The sequence below is a fragment of the Panthera tigris genome, chromosome A1 (assembly GCF_018350195.1).
Source record: "Panthera tigris isolate Pti1 chromosome A1, P.tigris_Pti1_mat1.1, whole genome shotgun sequence".
Lineage (NCBI taxonomy): Eukaryota > Metazoa > Chordata > Mammalia > Carnivora > Felidae > Panthera > Panthera tigris.
The window spans coordinates 5789533-5809968 of NC_056660.1; the positions used below are offsets into that span (position 1 = coordinate 5789533).

General features: G+C 38.9%; 1 protein-coding gene across 10 annotated transcripts in view; it reads right to left on the reverse strand.

Annotated features, from left to right (window-relative positions):
- LOC102958974 (phospholipid-transporting ATPase IB-like) overlaps window positions 1-20436 on the reverse strand; it is a 220089-nt gene that overhangs the window by 72915 nt on the left and 126738 nt on the right. For 9 of the 10 annotated variants that reach the window (XR_006217562.1, XM_042985568.1, XM_042985522.1 and 6 more), the window contains 2 exons: window positions 18149-18259; window positions 12304-12378 (listed from right to left, as the gene is read on the reverse strand). Coding sequence is in view for 9 of the 10 variants with exons in the window: in XM_042985568.1 (XP_042841502.1) it covers window positions 12304-12378; window positions 18149-18259 (186 nt within the window). In the remaining variant the exon portion in view is untranslated. The remainder of the gene's footprint in view (window positions 1-12303; window positions 12379-18148; window positions 18260-20436) is intronic. The other variant, XM_042985701.1, reaches the window with a different exon arrangement.

Genomic DNA, 20436 nt, shown 5'->3' on the forward strand with positions numbered 1-20436 from the left:
ATTCTGTGTCTCCCTCTCTCTCTGCCCCTCCCCTGCTCACGCTCTGTCACTCTCTCTCTTTCAAAAATAAATAAACATTAAAAAAAAAAACTTTAAAGTTTATTTAATCTAATATAAGTATTATGGCTTTTTTCCCCCCATACCATTGGCATGGTTTGTTTTTCCATCTCTTCACTTTCAGTCTGTAGGTGTTTAAGTCTGAACTTTCTTACAGGCAGCATATAGATGGGTCTTTTGCTTTGTTTTGTTTTTATCAATTCCATTATCCCTTGTCTGTCTGTCTATTTATTTTGAATATGAAATTTATTGTCAAATTGGTTTCCATATAAAACCTAGTACTCATCCCAATAGGTGCCCCCCTCAATGCCCATCACCCACTTTCCCCTCCCTCCTACCCCCCATCAACCCTCAGTGTATTCTCAGTTTTTAAGAGTCTCTTATGCTTTGGCTCCCTCCCTCTCTTTTTTTTTCCCCCATCCCCTTTCCCATGGTCTTCTGTTAAGTTTCTCAGGATCCGCATAAGAGTGAAAACATACGGTATCTCTCTTTCTCTGTATGACTTATTTCACTTAGCATAACAATTTCCAGTTCCATCCACGTTGCTACAAAAGGCCATATTTCATTCTTTCTCATTGCCACGTAGTATTCCATTGTGTATCTAAACCACAATTTCTTTATCCATTCATCCGTTGATGGACATTTAGGCTCTTTCCATAATTTGGCTATTGTTGAAAGCGCTGCTATAAACATTGGGGTACAAGTGCTCCTATGCATCAGCACTCCTGTATCCCTTGGGTAAATTCCTAGCAGTGCTATTTCTGGGTCATAGGGTAGACCTATTTTTAATTTTTTGAGGAACGTCCACACTGTTTTCCAGAGTGGCTGCACCAGTTTGCATTCCCACCAACCGTGCAAGAGGGTTCCCGTTTCTCCACATCCTCGCCAGCATCTATAGTCTCCTGATTTGTTCATTTTAGCCACTCTGGTGTGAGGTGATATCTCACTGTGGTTTTGATTTGTATTTCCTTGATGAGGAGTGATGTTGAACATCTTTTCATGTGCCTGTTGGCCATCTGGATGTCTTCTTTAAAGAAGTGTCCATTCATGTCTTCTGCCCATTTCTTCACTGGATTATTTGTTTTTCAGGTGAGGAGTTTGGTGAGTTCTTTACAGATTTTGGATACTAGCCCTTTGTCCGATATGTCATTTGCAAATATCTTTTCCCATTCTATCTGTTGCCTTTTAGTTTTGTTGATTGTTTCCTTTGCAATGCAGAAGCTTTTTATCTTCATGTGGTCCCAGTAGTTCATTTTTGCTTTTAATTCCCTTGCCTTTGGGGATGTGTCGAGTAAGAAATTGCTGCAGCTGAGGTCAGAGAGGTTTTTTTCCTGCTTTCTCCTCTAGGGATTTGATGGTTTCCTGTCTCACATTCAGGTCCTTCATCCATTTTGAGTTTATTTTTGTGAATGGTGTAAGAAAGTGGTCTAGTTTCAACCTTCTGCATGTTGCTGTCCAATTCTCCCAGCACCATTTGTTAGAGTCTTTTTTCCATTGGATATTTGTTCCTGCTTTGTCAAAGATTAGTTGGCCATACTTTTGTGGGTCCAGTTCTGGAATCTCTATTCCATTGGTCTATGTGTCTGTTGTTGTGCTGATACCGTGCTGTCTTGATGATTACAGCTTTGTAGTAGAGGCTAAAGTCTGGGATTGTGATGCCTCCTGCTTTGGTCTTCTTCTTCTTCAATATTACTTTGGCTATTTGGGGTCTTTTGTGGTTCCATACAAATTTTAGGATTGCTTGTTTCAGCTTCGAGAAGAATGCTGGTGCAATATTGATTGGGATTGCATTGAATGTGTAGATTGCTTTGGGTAGTATTGACATTTTAACAATATTTATTCTTCCAATCCATGAGCATGGAATGTTTTTCCATTTCTTTGTATCTTCTTCAATTTCCCTCATAAGCTTTGTATAGTTTTCAGCATACAGATCTTTTAAATCTTTGGTTAGGTTTATTCCTAGGTATTTCATGATTCTTGGTGCAGTTGTGAATGGGATCAGTTTCTTTATTTGTCTTTCTGTTGCTTCATTATTAGTGTATAAGAATGCAACTGATTTCTGTACATTGATTTTGTATCCTGCAACTTTGCTGAATTCATGTATCAGTTCTAGCAGACTTTTGGCGGAGTCTATCGGATTTTCCATGTATAATATCATGTCATCTGCAAAAAGTGAAAGCTTGACTTCATCTTTGCCAATTTTGATGCCTTTGATTTCCTTTTGTTGTCTGATTGCTGATGCTAGAACTTCCAACACTATGTTAAACAACAGCGGTGAGAGTGGACATCCCTGTCGTGTTCCTGATCTCAGGGGGAAAGCCCTCAGTTTTTCCCCATTGAGGATGATATTAGCTGTGGGCTTTTCATAAATGGCTTTTATGATGTTTAAGTATTTCCTTCTATCCCGACTGTCTTGAGGGCTTTTATTAAGAAAGGATGCTGCATTTTGTCAAATGCTTTTTCTGCATCAATTGACAGGATCATATGGTTCTTTTCGTTTTTTTTATTAATGTGATGTATCACATGGATTGATTTGCGAATGTTGAACCAGCCCTGCAGCCCGGGAATGAATCCCACTTGATCATGGTGAATAATTCTTTTTATATGCTGTTGAATTCGATTTGCTACTATCTTATTGAGAATTTTTGCATCCATATTCATCAGGGATATTGGCCTGTAGTTCTCTTTTTTTGCTGGGTGTGTGTCTGGTTTGGGAATCAAAGTAATGCTGGCTTCATAGAATGAGTCTGGAAGTTTTCCTTCTCTTTCTATTTTTTGGAATAGCTTGAGAAGGATAGGTATTATCTCTGCTTTAAATGTCTGGTAGAATTCCCCAAGGAAGCCATCTGGTCCTGGACTCCTATTTGTTGGGAGATTTTTGACAACTGATTCATTTTCTTTGCTGCTTATGGGTCTGTTCAAGTTTTCTATTTCCTCCTGTTTGAGTTTTGGAAGTGTGTGGGTGTTTAGGAATGTGTCCATTTCTTCCAGGTTGTCCAGTTTGTTGGCATATAATTTTTCATAGTATTCCCTGATAATTGCTTGTATTTCGGAGGGATTGGTTGTAATAATTCCATTTTCATTCATGATTTTATCTACTTGGGTCATCTCCCTTTTCTTGAGAAGCCTGGCTAGAGGTTTATCAATTTTGTTTATTTTTTCAAAAAACCAACTCTTGGTTTCATTGATCTTCTCTACAGTTTTTTTAGATTCTATATTGTTTATTTCTGCTCTGATCTTTATTATTTCTCTTCTTCTGCTGGGTTTGGGGTGTCTTTGCTGTTCTGCTTCTATTTCCTTTAGATGTGCTGTTAGATTTTGTATTTGGGATTTCTCTTGTTTCTTGAGATAGGCCTGGATTGCAATATATTTTCCTCTCTGGACTGCTTTCACTGCATCCCAAAGCATTTGGATTGTTGTATTTTCATTTTCATTTGTTTCCATATATTTTTTAATTTCTTCTCTAATTGCATGGTTGACCCATTCATACTTTAGTAGGGTATTCTTTAACCTCCATGCTTTTGGAGGTTTTCCAAGACTTTTTCCTGTGGTTGATTTCAAGCTTCATAGCATTGTGGTCTGAAAGTATGCATGGTATGATCTCAATTCTTGTCTACTTATGAAGGGCTGTTTTGTGACCCAGTATGTGATCTATCTTGGAGAATGTTCTATGTGTACTCGAAGAAAGTGTATTCTGTTGCTTTGGGATGCAGAGTTCTAAATATATCTGTCAAGTCCATCTGATCCAGTGTATCATTTAGGGCCCTTGTTTCTTTATTGGTCCTGTGTCTAGATGATCTATCCATTGTTGTAAGTGGAGTATTAAAGTTCCCTGCAGTTACCATATTCTTATCAATAAGGTTGCTTATGTTTGTGATTAATTGTTTTATATATATGGGGGCTCCTGTATTCGGCGCATAGACATTTATAATTGTTAGCTCTTCCTGATGGATAGACCCTATAATTATTATATAATGCCCTTCTTCATCTCTTGTTACAGCCTTTAATTTAAAGTCTAGTTTGTCTGATACAAGTATGGCTACTCCAGCTTTCTTTTGACTTCCAATAGCATGATAGTTCTCCATCCCCTCACTTTCAATATGAAGGTGTCCTCAGGTCTAAAATGAGTCTCTTGTGGACAGCAGATAGATGGGTCTTGTTTTTTTATCCATTCTGATACCCTATGTCTTTTGGTTGGAGCATTTAGTCTGTTTACATTCAGTGTTATTATTGAAAGATATGGGTTTAGAGTCATTGTGATGTCTATAGGTTTCATGCTTGTAGTGATGGCTCTGGTACTTTGTGGTCCTTACAACATTTTACTCACAGAATCCCCTTAGGATCTCTTGTAGGGCTGGTTTAGTGGTGATGAATTCCTTCAGTTTTTGTTTGGGAAGACCTTTATCTCTCCTTCTATTGTGAATGACAGACTTGCTGGATAAAGGATTCTCGGCTGCATATTTTTTCTGTTGATTTCCTGCCATTGAAGATTTCCTGCCATTCTTTTCTGGCCTGCCAAGTTTCAGTAGATAGGTCTGTCACTAGTCTTATCAGTCTCTCTTTATATGTTAGAGCATGTTTATCCCTAGCTGCTTTCAGATTTTTCTCCTTATCCTTGTATTTTGCCAGTTTCACTATGATATGTCATGCAGAAGATCGATTCAAGTTACGTCTGAAGGGAGTTCTCTGTGCCTCTTGGATTTCAATGCCTTTGTCCTTCCCCAGATCAGGGAAGTTCTCAGCTATGATTTGTTCAAGTACACCTTCAGCCCCTTTCTCTCTCTCTTACTCTTCTGGAATTCCTATTATACAGATATTATTCCATTTGATTGCATCATTTAGGTCTCTAATTCTCCCCTCATACTCCTGGATTTTTTTTATCTTTTTCTCAGCTTCCTCTTTTTCCATAATTTTATCTTCTAATTCACCTATTCTCTCCTCTGCCTCTTCAATCCGTGCTATGGCCGCCTCCATTTTATTTTGCACCTCATTTATAGCATTTTTTAGCTCCTCATGACTATTTCTTAGTCCCTTGATCTCTGTAGCAATAGATTCTCTGGTGTCCTCTATGCTTTTTTCAAGTCCAGCAATTAATTTTACAACTATTATTCTAAATTCTTGTTATGTTATATTGCTTAGTTTTTGAGCAATTCGCTAGCTGTCGCTACTTCCTGGAGTTTCTTTTGAGGAGAGTTCTTCTGTTTTGTCATTTTGGACAGTCCCTGGGGTGGCGTGGAACTGCAGGGCACTTCCCCTGTGCTGTCTGGAGTAACTTGTGTTGGTGGGCGGGGCCGCAGTCACACCTGATGTCCGCCCCTAGCCCACCACTAGGGGGCCACAGTCAGACTGGTGTGTACCTTCTCTTCCCCTCTCCCAGGGGCAGGACTCACTGTGGAGTGGTGTGGCCCCTGCCTGGGCTGCTTGCACGCTGCCAGGCTTGTGGTGCTGCTTCGATGGGATCTGGCCGAGGGCAGATTAGCCAGGGTGGATCCTCAAGGTGCACAGGGGCGGGAGGGGCAGGCTCAGCTCGCTTCGCCGTGGGTGGTCCCCTGTGGGAGGGGCCCTGCAGCACCGGGAGGGAGGCAGGCCGGTGGGAGGGATGGATCCACAGAAGCACAGCATTGGGAGTTTGCGCGGCGCAAGCAAGTTCGGTGTCGGGAACCGGTTCCCTTTGGGATTCTGGCTGGGGGATGGGCGAGGGAGATGGCGTTTCCCAGTGCCTTTGTTCCCCACCGAGCTGAGCTCTGTCATCCGGGGCTCAACAACTCTCCCTCCTGGTGTCCTCTCACCCTCCCCACTCTCCGAGAGCAGAGCTGTTCACTTTTACCATTCCGGATGTTAAGCCCCGCTGGCTGTCGGAACACACTCCCTTTGGCCCCTCTGCTTTTGCAAGCCAGACTCGGGGGCTCTGCCTTGCCGGGTGGGCTGGCCGCCCCTCCACCGCCCCGGCTCCCTCCCGCCAGTCCGTGGAGCGCGCACCGCCTCTCCGCCCTTCCTGCCCTCTTCCGTGGGCCTCTGGTCTATGCTTGGCTCCAGAGAGTCCGTTCTGCTAGTCTTCCGGCGGTTTTCTGGGTCATTTAGGCAGATGTGGGCGGAATCTAAGCGATCAGAAGGAGGTGAGCTCAGTGGCCTCCTATGCCACCATCTTCCCTTGAATCTCCCGATGTCTGTTTTTAGATTTTACTTAAATCCAGGGGCGCCTGGGTGGCTCAGTCGTTAAGTGTTCAACTTTGGCTCAGGTCATGATCTCACGTTCGTGGGTTCAAGCCCCACACTGGGTTCTGTGCTGACAGCACAGAGCCTGGAGCCTGCTTTGGATTCTGTGTTTCCCTCTCTTTTTGCTCCTCCCTTATTCATGCTCTGTCTCTCTCTCTCTCTCTCAAAAATAAATAAAAGTTAAAAAAAATTAAATTTTGTTTAAGTCCAAGTTAGTTAACATTATTATAATGGTTTCAGGGTAGAATTTAGTGATTCATCATTTACATATAACACCCAGTGCTCATCCCAACAAGTGCTCTCCTTAATGCCCCTCACTCATTTAGCCCATCTCCCTACCCAACACCACTCCAGCGGCCCTCAGTTTGTTCTCTGTATTTAAGAGTCTCATGGTTTGTCTCCCTCTCTGTTTTTAATCTTATTTTTCCTTCCGTTTCCCTATGTTCGTCTGTTTTGTTCCTTAAATTCCACATAGGAGTGAAATCATATGGTATTTATCTTTTCTTAATGGAGCATTTAGACCATTTACATTTAAAGTAATTATTGATAGGTATGTACATATTGCCATTTTGCTCATTGTTTTCTGATTTTTTTTTTTGTAGTTCTCTGTTCCTTTCTACTTCCCTTGTTCTGTTTTCTTGTGATTGATGTCTTTCTTTAGCATTATATTTGATTTTATTTCTCTTTATTTCGTGTGTATGTATCATAGGTTTTTGGTTTGTGGTTACCATGAGGTTTGTATATAACTTCCCTAAGTATATAGGAATCTGTATTAAAATGATGGTTACTTACATTTGAACACATTGTAAAGGAATTTCGTTTTTTCTCCCCCCTCCACATTTGATGTGTATGTTATATTTTGCATTTTTTTGGGAGTCCTCTTTTTAGATATAATTGGTTGTATTTCTTTGGTCTTTAACCTCAATACAAGATTTAGAAGTGATTGTTCTACTACCTTTACTGAATGTTTGCTTTTACCCACGAAATATTTTCTTTTCTAATCTTCTAATTATGGCGTTTTCTTTTCCATTCGATTGTAGGTTTTTTCCTTTCAGCACTTTGAGTTTCTCATGTCACTTTGTGTTCCATGCAATTTCTCCTGAAAAATCAGCTGTTAGACTTATGGGATTTCCCTTGTACAAACTAGTTGCTCTTCTCTTACTGCTTTTAAAACTCTGTGTCTTCGGGCACCTGGGTGGTTCAGACGGTTAAGTATCTGACTTTGGCTCAGGTCCTGATCTCACGGTTTGTGAGTTTGAGCCCCACGTCCGGCTGTGTGCTGACAGCTCAGAGCCTAGAGCCTGCCTCAGATTCTGTGTCTCCCTCTCTGCCTCTCCCCTGCTTGCAGTCTGTCTGTCTCTCTCTCTCAAAAATAAACATTAAAAAATTAAAAAAAAAACTCTATGTCTTTAATCTTCAACATTTTAATTATTAGTGTCATGTCGTAGACCTCCCTGGTTTCACTGGAACTCTCTCTGCTTCCTGAACCTAGATGTCTATTTCCTTTCCCAAGTCAGGGGATTTTTTGCCTCTTATTTCTTCCCATAAGTTTTCTGCCCTTTTCTCTCTTCTCCTTCTGGGACCCCTATAATGTGAATGCTTTTTCACTTGATATTGTCCAAAAGATCCCTGAACCTATCCTCATTTTTAGAAACTCTTTTGTCTTTTTGCTGTTCGGGTGCTTTCCATTACCCTGCCTTCCAGGTCACTGGTCTGTTATTCTGTTCCTCCAATCTGTTGGTGATTCCCTCTGGTGTATTTTTCAGTTATTGTATTCTTTCAGTTACTGTATTACGAAGAACCTGATTGGTTCTTTTTTATGTTTTCTATCTCTTTGTTAATGTTCTCACTGAGTTCAACCACTCTTCTCTCCAATCTGGTGGGCATGTATTTGACCATAACTTTGAACCTTTTTTTTTAAATTCTGAGAGAGAGAGAGAGAGAGAGAGAGAGAGACTGACTGACTGTGAGTGGGAAGGGGCAGGGAGAGAGAGAGAGTTCCAAGCAGACTCTGCGCTGTCAGCACAGAGCTCAATGTGGGGCTTGAACTCCCAAACCATGAGATCATGACCTGAGCTGAAATCAAGAGTCAGATGCTTAACTGACTGAGCCACCCAGGTGCCCCTACTTTGAATCCTTTATTGGTTATCTCCCTTTCGTTTAGTTCTTTCTCTGAGGTTTTTGTCTTGTTATTTCATTTGGAGCGTAGTCCTCTGCTTCTGTATTTTACTTGACTTTCTGTGTTTGTCTTTGTCAATTAGGTGGAATAGCTATCCTCCTAAGCCTGAAGGGATGGTCTTGTGTATGGCTGTCCCCTGTGTAGATTGTGTGTGCCTGGTGACTTTGGCTGGCAGGAGCTGTGGCTGGCACGGGATGGAGTCCCGCATGACTCCACGCTGGGGCTGCCCTGATAAAATAGATGAAGCTGAAATGGGATTGGGTTGGAGTGATCCTGGGCTCTTGGCACAGAGGGTGTCCTGGCAGGACAGCTGAAGCTGAGGTGAGTGCAAGGCAGGACCTGAGGCTTTCCGCGCCGAGGGTACCGTGGCGAGACAGCGAAAGCTTTAGTGGGCTTGGGCTGGGGTAGTCCCAGGACTCTTCACACGGAGGGGCCCCTGGCGGGATGACTGAAGCTGTAGTGTGTGCCGGCCTGGGGCCCAGGGCTCTCCACGCAGAAGGAACCCTGGCGGGACCGCTGCAGGTGAGGTGAGTGCAATCTGGGTGTCTCAAAGCGCTCACGGGAAGGGGTGCCCCGTGGGGTGGCTGGCGCTGAGGTGGGCGTGGGCAAAAGGATCCCAGGGCTCTCTGCAGAGTGGACACCGTGGCAGAGCCGCTGGAGCTGAGGCAGGATGCAGGCCAGAGGGTCCTAAGGACACTGCACGGGGGGTGCCCGGGAAGTCCTGTGGGCCTCGTGCGTCTCATGGTGCTTGGTGCCTCTGTCACCTTGGTGGGGTGACTGGGGCCGGTGTAGACTGATGTCCCGGGGCTCATGGAGGCGGTCGGCTGGCTCGGGCACCCGACCCTGCTCATTCGGGAGAGTTTAAGCCTCTGAAGGCAAGAGTCCATTTACTTAACTTGCCACTTAATTATATCAAGATCTGCTTCATTTCTCCTTAGTTTCTAATAAGCTGTGTTATTAGATTGTTACATAGTTAGGATTCTTAGGATTTCTAATTATTGGGATAATTACAGTGTAATTATAAATGTGGTTCAATTGAAATCTACCATGGTCCTGTTTTCTTCTGTTTGGTGCAGTCTTCCGTTTTACCTTATATCCTGACTTCTTTTGAAGTAATTGAATATTAAGATTTTATTCTATCTCTATTATTGGTTCATTAGCCATAACTTTTGGGGGTTTTAGTTCTTTAAAATTTACAGTATACATATGCAGTGTATCACAAAATTCAAATAATACACTCCCAAATCCCTCCTCACATTCTTTGTGCTATCTTTATCATACGTTTTAATTCTAAATTAATGACAGTTCCCAGAATACATTATTAATTTTGTTTTAAACAGTTATCTGGCATCATGATTGAAAATGAGGGGAAGAGGGAAAGTGTCTTATAAATTCCCACATAATTAACATTTCTGTTCCTCTTTGGACAGATCCAGATTTCATCCTGATGTACTGTTCCTTTTGTTTGAAGAGCTTTCTTTCACATTTCAGGTATTACAGGTCTTCTGGTGAGGAGTTTTCTATTTTCTTGGTTCATTTTCAAAAGACATTTTTACCGATGGATTTGTTTTCCTTCTTTCAGATCTTTAAAGATATTCCATTGTCTTCTGCCCTGCATGGTTTTCAACGAGAAATCTGCTTTTATTCGCACGTTTGTGTTCTGTACACAGTATTGGTTTATGTGGTTGATTTAAAGATTATTCTCTTGGCCACTGATTTTCAGCAATTTGGTTATAAAGAACATTTGTGTGTTTCTCTTTAGGTTTCTTCTTCTTGGAATTTGTTGAGGTTCTTAGATTTGTGAGCTTTCATCAGATTTGACATTTTCGATCATTGTTACTTCAAAGATTACTTTCTTTTTTGGCGACAGCCTCCCACTTTACAGTGGTTCTTTCCCTAGCTGCGGGTAGACTTTTCTCATGCAGACACAGAGCAGAAGCACTAGTTCGCAGGGGCCAGCTACGGATCTCCGGCGTCACGCTGTCTCTCTCTCTCAGTATAGTTCCCTCTGACATTCTAGCTGCCTGGGTCCTGCACTCCAACCTCTGTGTCTTCAACTCGCTTAGACACCTGGGCTTTCTTTTGGGTCCATCTTCCTGCATTGTGGCCTGGAAGAGGCCTTCTCTCAAGGATCACAGTCATGAGCAGCCTGTCGTTTAATGTTTGAAAATCATTATTTTATATACTTTGTCTGATAGGTTATTTCTGGCAGGAGGTTTCCTATAGCAGTTAGTCATGCGCGGAAGAAGCAGAAATAATACATGACCTCCAGAAATAGTATGACAACCGATTTAAATTCAGCTCTCTCTTATTGCCAGTAACTATGAAAAATGTCTAGGCCTCCTCTTTTTTCCCCATCTGCAAAATATATTTATAATGAGATAAGATTTAGTAAGTCAATGGCTATTAATAAGTCATCATATATTGTCCTAAAATGTCTATAATTTTAAGTTTCCCACCATAGCCCTCATTTTACTGTTTATAAAAAAAAAAAAGTTTCTGTGCTTTTGTTCATTAAAGAAAAAAATAAGACTCTATTGACTAATATCTGTGGCCATGCATTCATATGAATGTTCTTCTTTTTAATTTTAAAAAATGTTTGGTTTTTTTGTTTGTTTGTTTGTTTTGAGAGAAGGAGAGCGAGAGTCCCAAGCAGGCTCCTTGCTGTCCGCACAGAGCCCAATGTGGGGCTTAATCTCATGACTGTGAGATTACGACCTGAGACAAAATCAGGAGTCAGACACTTGACCAACTGAGCCCACCAGACACCCCCATAGTGAATTATCTGACAGAGAGGAGAGACTGTGCCACTCCCTACCGCAGTATGTAACGACACTTCAAAAACAATAAACAAAGAAACAACGCATCGAGTGTTGTCGTCTGTGACCAAGAGCCTGGTAGCGCAACTATGTGTATGACCTCAGGTTCATGGGTGTAGTGCACTAGCCAGAAGCGCCTGGAGTTGACTTGTAACTGTTCCCAGCACTAGACATCTTTGTATTATCGGACACTTAATGACTTCTGGCCGGGTACTTGTGTCTGTGCTGTTTCAGAGTTTAAGCTCCTAGAAGACAGAATTTTAGGGATTAAGGCACACAGCATCCAGATGGTAACATGACTATGACAGTGCAGTACAGAACAAAAGTCATGCTCAACGGGAGCCTATTTTTTACGCTAGGTTTCCCTAACTGCTAATCTTTAAAGTAGAATTAATAATACAAGAAAAATAAACCAAAAATTTTAAGATGAACTTAACCATATTGTTTATTCCCAGTGTTTGAATTTAAAATGAGTTAAGTAATGGTATGGGATTGCTTAGTTGTAGAAAATTCCATTTATTTATTACATTTATTCTTAACATAGGACTCGATATCAAATTCATCATTTCACACAAACACAGGATGATATATTTACAAAAGGACAAATTTTCTTCCAGGTTTAAAAGGCCATGGAGTTACACTATGAACACACACCCACATATACAAAGATAGATAAATATTAATTATATGTATTAAATGGAATTGGTTGAGGTAGAGTTCAATAATAATTACTTGGCTTAAAAGCCTGAAAACATTGTGCAAGCATTCAGTAAGGAGATTTTGGATGTATTATCAAAATACATTGGTACAAATTTAATGCAGTTGCTATAGAATGATCTGCTATGATTGAAACCATGTGTGGAGAGCTTGGGCTTCTGCGGGATGTGTCGCAGCAACAAAGGCTCTAAAGATGTATTTGTGCTGCCCGCTATGTATACAGATGATTGACTTAGATACACTTCCCAGACGTAAACAGTAAAGGAATGTCACTGAAGTTTCGCATGCTATCAGATAGAGACAGGGAATGCTTACCACATTGTACAAGCCGATGCACCAGCGTTCAAATATAATCTGCCCAGAAAATCCATTAACAAAGGCGAACCAAAGCTGAAAGAGAAGAAAGTTCATGAAGTTTTGTATCAATACTGACCTAAATGTTTCCATTCACTGAAGTACTTAAAATACTATGCTTTATCATTCTTTTTTTCCCATGTCATCAAATGGAATTTTGCCAGAATGTAAATAAAATCAAGCTTGAGTGAGCTTAACAGAAAGGCAGTACATTTATTTTAGAATTTTTATTTCATTCTTTATTTTTTGATAGAGAAAGAACAATAACAATTTCAATGAAATGCTTAGATCTGATTGTCCAATAATGCATTGTTTCAGTGAAAAGATCTCTGCCCCTCTGTGTTTACTGCAGCATTATTTACGATGGCAAAAATGTGGAAGCAGCCCAACTATTCACCAGTAGATGAATGGATAAAGGAGAGGTGGTATATATACAATGGAATATTAACCATGAAATAGTGTGAGATCCCACCATTTGCAATAACATGGATGGACCTGGATTGTATAATGCTAAGTGAAATAAGTCAGAGGAAGACAAATACTATATGATTTCACCCCTGTGTGGAATTTAAGAAACAAAAGCAACCAACCAACCAACCAACAAAAAAACCCAGACCCTCAAATATAGAAAACAGACTGGGACTTGCCAGAGGGAAGGTGAATGAGAGGATGGGTGAATAGGTGAAGGCGATTAAGACTATACTTCTCGTGATGAGCACTGAGTGACGGACGGAATGGTTGAGCCACTATGTTGTACATCTCAAACTAATATAACAATGTATATTATTTATACTCGAGTAGAAAAATTTAAGGCAAAGGACTGGGAATAACTAAGACAATTTTAAAAATATATGGTGAAAAGACTCACTCTACCTGATGTTAAGGCTCATGGTAGTGCTACAGAATTCAAGACGGTGTGATGTTGGCAGAGGAACGGACACAGAAATCAAGGAGTTAGAGTAGAGAACCCAGAAACACATAGTATGTATCTACATGAGTATGTCCAACTTATTTTAATTGTGGTAAGAACTATGACCAATTTTAAGTGTACAGTGCAGTAACGTTAAGTATATTCACATCGTTGTGCAACCAATCTCCAGAACTTTTTCATCTTGCAAAACTGAAACTCTGTACCCCAGAACAATTCCCCATATCCCTCAACTCTCAGCCACTGGTCACCAACACTCTCCTTTGTCTCTCTGAATTTGACTATTTTAGATACCCCATGTAAGTGGAATCATACACTGTTTGGCTCTTTGTGTGTGACTCATAGTTAGCCAATGTCCTCAAGGTTCATCTATATTATAGTATGTGTCAGAATTTACTTTCCTTTTAAGGCTGAATAATATTCCATTGTATTTATATATCACATTTTGGTTATCTCTTCATCTGTCACTGGACGTTTGGGTTGCTTCTGCTTGGGTATTGTAAATAATGGTGCATTAAACATGGTGTGTAAATATCTCTTCAAGATTCTTGCTTTCAGGGGCACCTGGTTGGCTCAGTCGGTTAAGTGTCCGACTTCGACTCAGGTCATGATCTCGCGGTTTGTGAGTTCAAGCCCCGCATCGGGTTCTGTGCTGACGGCTCAGAGCCTGGAGCCTGCTTTGGATTCTGTGGCTCCTCCTCTCTCTGCCCCTCCCCTGCTCTCTTCTCTCTCTCTCTCAATAATAAATAAATGTTAAAAAAAATTAAAAAAAAAAGATTCTTGCTTTCAGTATTTTAGATACATACTCAGAAGTGGAATGGCTGAATCATGTAATTCTATTTTTAATGTTTTGAGGAATCATCATACTATTTTCCATAGTGGTTGCACCAATTTTTATTCATACCTGCAGTTCACAAGGGTTCACTTTCTCCACATCCTCACCGACATTTGTTATTCTCTGGGGGTTTTGTTTTATTTTTTAATAGTAGCCATCCTAATTGATGTAATACTTGATTATGGTTTGGATTTACATTTCTCCAATGATTAGTGGTGTTGAACATTTTCTCACATGCTTGTTGGCCATTTATATACTATCTCTGTAGAAATGTCTGTTCAAGTTCTTTACCCAACTTTATATCAGATTGATTTTTTGTGGTTGAGTTGTAGGAGCTCACTATTCTAGATATTAGCTTATGAGATATGTAATTTGCCAGTATTTTTCTCATATCCTGTAGGTATTTTTACTGTGTTGACTGTCACAATCAACACAGAGGTTTTAACATTTGATGTAGAACCACTTGTCTGTATTTGCTTCTGTTGCATGTGCTTTCATATCATGTCCAAGAAAATTATTGTCAAACGCAGTGTCATGAAGATTTTCCATTTTATTTTCTTATAAGAGCTTTATAGTTTTAGGTATTATTTTTAGGTCCTTAATCAATTTTGTTAACTTTTGTAAATGGTGTGTTTGATTATTTATTTCATTTGCATATGGATATCCAGCTTTCCCACCAGCATTTGCTAAAGGGACTATCCTTTCGCCATTATGTAATCTTGGTGTTTTCGAAGATCATTTGGCCATATACACTAGGATTTATTTCTGGGTTCTTTATTTTATTCCATTGGTCTATATACCTGTTTTTATGCCAGTAAAACACATTTTAAATACTGTAACTTTGTATATGTTCTGAAATTAGGGAGTATGAGACTTCTCAGTTATTTTTCAAGATTGTTTTGGCTATTCAAGATGCTTTAAGACTCTGTATGAATTTTAGGATGCATTTTTCTATTTCTCCAAAACATGTGATTTTTGTAGAGATTGCATACAAATCTGCAGATCATTTGGGGTAATACTGTCATCTTAACAATATAAACTTTTACAATCTATAACCATGGGATGTCTTTCCATTTATTTGTATCTTCAAATTATTTCAGCAATATTTTGTAGTTTCTGGTGTACAAGTGTTTTTCCGCCTTGGTTTTCTTAATTTCCCTTTTTGATAGTTTGTTATTAGTGTATATAAATACAACATTTTTGTATGTTGGTTTGTATCCTGTTGCATTATTGAATTTATTAGCTCTGATCATTATTTTCTGACATCTTTAGGATTTTCCACATATAAGATCTTGTCCTCTGTAAACAGAGATACTTTTACCTATTCCTTTCTGATTTGGATGTTTTTCTTTCTTCCTTCCTTTCTTCTTCTTTTTTTTTTTCTTTTGCCCCAGTGCTCTTACTGGGACTTCCAGTACTGTGTTGAATAGAAGTGGTGAGAGCAGGCATCCTTGCCTTGTTCCTGATCTTAGAGGAAAGACTTTTAGTCTTTCGCCACTGAGCATGATACCAGCTATGGGATTTTCATATATGAAAATCCTTTATTATGTTGAGGAATTTTTTTTCTTTCTAGCCTGTTGAATGCTTTTATCATGTAAGAGTGTTGAATTTCATCAAATGCATTTTCTGCATCGAGATGATGTGCTTTTTTTTTTCCTTTGTTGACTGATTTTCATATATTGAACCATCTTTGCATTCCAGGATATGGTTTCTATTCCTTTTTTAATGTGCTGCTGAATTCAAGTTTGCTAGTATTTTGCCAAGGATTTTTGCACCTGTATTAATCAGGGATATAGGTTAGTAGCTTTCTTGTAGTGTTTTCTAGTGTCTTGTAATGTAGCTTTGGTTTTATAGTAATGCCAGACTCATAAAATGAGTTTGTGTTTGTTTCTCTATAATTTTTTGGAAGAGTTTGAGGTAGATTTTAATTCTTCTTTGAACGATTGGTATAATTTGCCAGGGAGGTATTTGATTACTGATCTGATCTCCTTACTAGTTATACTCTGTTGATATTTCCTATTTCTTTATTACTTGCCCAATTGAGTTTTTACAAAGGTAGAAAACCAATTTAATGGAAGGATAACCTTTTCATCAAATAGCACTGAAGTAATTGAATTTCATGGGCAAAACAAATAGAAAATCTAAACCCTCCACTCTGCACAAAAATTCACTGAAAATGGATCATGACATTAAGTGTAAAACACAAGACTTTTAGAAAACTACACAGAGGAATGTCTTTGGAATCTAGATCTAGGCAAAGAGTTTTTTGACACAGAACCAAAGCATGGTCCATAAAAGGAAAAATTGTAAATTGGACCACTTCAAAATTAAAAACTCTTATACTCTGAAAGACTCTATTAAGATGACAAAACAACATGATACAGACTAGAAGAAAATATTTGCAAACTACATATCTGCCAAAGGACTAATGTCTAAAATATGTGAAGAACTCTCAAAAATTAACAGTAAAAAATCAATTTAGTTTTTAGACAATTTAGACAAAAGATGGGAAGACACATTTCAGAAGATGTATAGATAGCAAATAAGTATATGAGAAGATGTTTAACATCATTAGCCACTGCAGAAATGCAATTTAAAACCACAATGAGGGGGCTGCGTGGGTGGCTCAGTTGGTTGAGTGTCCAACTCTTGATATCAGCTCAGGTCATGATCCCAGAGTCATGGGATCAAGTCCCAGAGTTGAACCTGCTTAAGATTCTTTCTCTCTCTCCCTCTGCCCCTCTCCCCTACTTACACTCTTTCTCTAACATAAAATAATTAATTAAATGAAACCACAATGAGATACCCTAACCATCTATCAGAATGGCTAAAATACTAAATAGTGATAATATCAAATGCTGGGAAAGATCCAGAGAAACAAAATAACAGATACTTTGCTGCTAGGAATTGAAAATGGTAAAGTCACTCTGGAAAATAGTTGGGAGTTTCTTTAAAAAAAAACAAAAAACTAAATATACACCTACCATATGATCCAGCAATTGTACTCTTGGACATTTGTCCTAAATAAGTGAAAACTTATGTTTGCCCAAAATCTGTATACAAATGCTCTTCAATAAGTGGGTGATAAATATTATGGTCTGGAACAAATGATTGATACAGGGAACAACGTGGATCAATCTGAAGGGAATTATACTGACTAAAAAAAAAAAAAAATCCAATCTCAAAAGGTTATATACTACACAATTCTACTTTTATAACATTCTTTCTTTTTAAGCTTATTTATTATTTTGAGAGAGAAAGCATGTGGAGGGGGAGAAAGAAATTCAAGCAGGCTCTGCACTGTCAGTGCAGGGTCCAACATTGGGCTTAATCTTGCGAACTGTGAGATCATGACCTGAGCCGAAATCAAGATCTTGTCTGATGCTTAACCAACTGAGCCACCCAGGCACCCCTACTTTCAGAACATTCTTGAAAGAACAAGAAGGATAGGGATAGGGAACAGATTAGTCACTGTCAGAAGCTACGGCTGGATGTGGATATAAAGGGGTAGCATGAGTGGGATCCTTGTGATGGAATAGGTCTGTATCATTGGGGCCGAGGTGGGGTGGTCTGTCTCGATTTCTGTGATGGTTATATCAATATACACATGGATAAAAGTACATAGAATCACACAAGTGTGGGTAAAGCTTGTGAAGTATGAATCTCAGTCAGTTATATCCTGGTTTTGATAATGTCCTAGAGTTATTCAAGGTGTTATCTTTGGGGAAAATTGGGTGACTGTTTCATGGGACCTTCTAAAAAATATTTTTGGAACTTCCTGTGAATCCATAATTATTTCAAAGTAAAATACTAAACAATATTTTTCCATAGCCAAATTTAAGGCTTATATAAGTGCTTAAGTCAGGATGGTGGTTAGAAGACTCAAATTTACCAAATAACTTTGAGCAAAAACCTAAAGCAGAATTGTGTAATGGTAATTTAAATGATACAAATATGGTGAAAAAAACAAACCACTAAACTACCATACATGATGTCAAAGAAAGACCTAACTTTTTCATGAAAGAAAGCATATCTTTTCTTACCTCAATAACATATAACACGACATTTTTGTAGAAACAATATAATATGCATTTTGTCACTCGAAAATAATTCCAAGCTCCATGAACCAACAGAAGCTTCTCCAAGTAGCTAAACTAAAAGAAGGAAACAACAGTCAGGGCAAGTTCAAATGAAACAGCAAAGTATTTGTTAGACCCACTGTTGTAGAATACATACAAAAGACTGGAGACAGATGGGGCAGAAATAGGAAAATGTCCATTTACAGTTCTTGGGCTAACATTCATTCTTGGAAAAGTATAAAATGGCACACACCACGGCATGACATCTTCTCTACAGTCAAAGCTGCTCTTGGGTCAAAGCAAGATGGAGGAAAACAAAATGTGGCTTAAAGTATTATCATTGCTGTGAAATAGCCTGTTAATGGGGGCCTGAGCATGAATCAGTTCAGTCTCCTGCATTAGTGACTTATTAGTATATATTTTTGAGAGAGAGAAGGAGACAGACAATCCAAAGCAGGCTTGGCATTATAGGCGCAAAGCCCAATGTGGGGCTCAAACCCACAAACCGTGAGATGACGTCAGGTGCTCAACTGACTGAGCCACCCAGGCACCCCTACCAATAATTACATTAAATGTAAACAGTCGAAACACTTGGAAAAAGACATAAGGTGACAAAATGGATAAAATAAATAAGACCTATCTATATGCCGCCTACAAGAGACTCACTTCAGACCTAAAGACACATACAGGCTGAAAGTGAATAGATGGAAAAAAAATATGCCATGCAAATGGAAGTCAAAAAAATAAAAAGTGGGGGTAGGGGATACAATACTTCTATCAGACAAAATAGACTTGAAATCAAATACTGGAGCAAGAGACAGAGTGGGCACTATATAATAATAAAGGGATCAATACAACTAGAGGATATAATTGTTGTAATGATCTATGCACCCAACATAAGAGCACCTAAATAAAGCAAATATTAATAGACACAAAGGGAAACCTTCACAGCAATAAAATAATAGTAGGGGACTCTAATTCCCCACTCACATCAGTGAATAGATCACCCAGGCAGAAAATCAACACATTAGAATGCCAGATGGACTTAAATATATACAGAAAATACCATCCAAAAACAACACAGTAACAATACACATTCATTTTAAGTGCACATGGAACATTCTCCAGGACACATCATGTGTTAGGCCACAAACCAAGTCTAAATAAATTTAAGAAGATTAAAATCATACCAAGCATTTTTCTGACTACAACTGATATGAAGAAGCTAGACATGAAGCTAGACTAGAAAAATCACAAACACATGGAGCCTAAACAACATGGTACCAAACAGCCAGTAGACCAATGAAGAAATCAAACAGGAAAATAAAAATACATGGAGAGGAATGAAAATGAAAACACAATGGCCTCAAATCCTTGAAACTCAGTAAAAGTAGTTATAAGAGGAAAATGTGTAGCAATATAGGCCTACCTCAAGAAACAAAACCTAACCTTACAACTAAAAGGAAAAACGAACAAAATCCAAACATAGCAGAAGGAAATAATAAATACCAGAGCAGAAATAAATGAAAAACAAGAAAAAACATAGAAAAGATCAATGAAATCATAACCTTGTTCTTTAAAAAGATAAACAAACTGATCAACCTTTGGCCAGTCTTTTTTCCATCAAGGAAAAAAGAGGGCTCAGATGAACAGAATCAGAAATTACAGAAGAGAAATAACATATCACAGAAATAGAAAGGATTATAAGAGACTATTATAAAAAATTATAAGCCAAGGAGTTGGACAACCTAGGAGAAATAAATTCCTAAAAATATTCTTTCTTCTTTTGGAAGATTGTGTAACAAAATTGAATTGGCAATCAAAAACTCCTAACAAAAGTCCCAGAGCAGATGGCTTCAGAGGTGAACTCTACCCATTCTCTTCAAACTATTCCAAAAAACTGAAAGGAAGGAAAGCTTCCAAATACATTCTCTGAGGGCAGCACTACCCCGATACGAAAACCAGACAAAGACACTACAAACCAAAACAAAACAAAAAAAAAACTATAGGTCAATATCTCTGATGAACAAAGATAACAGAAATCCTCAACAAAATTTGAGCAAACTGCATTCAACAATACATTAAATATAGTAGGATCATTCACCATAATCAAGTGGAATTTATTCCAAGGATGCAAAAATAGTTTAGTATTCACAAATCATCACACACCACATTAATTAAATGAAGGGAAAAAATCATATGATCATCTTAATAGATGAAGAGAAAGCATTAAATATAATACAGCATCCATT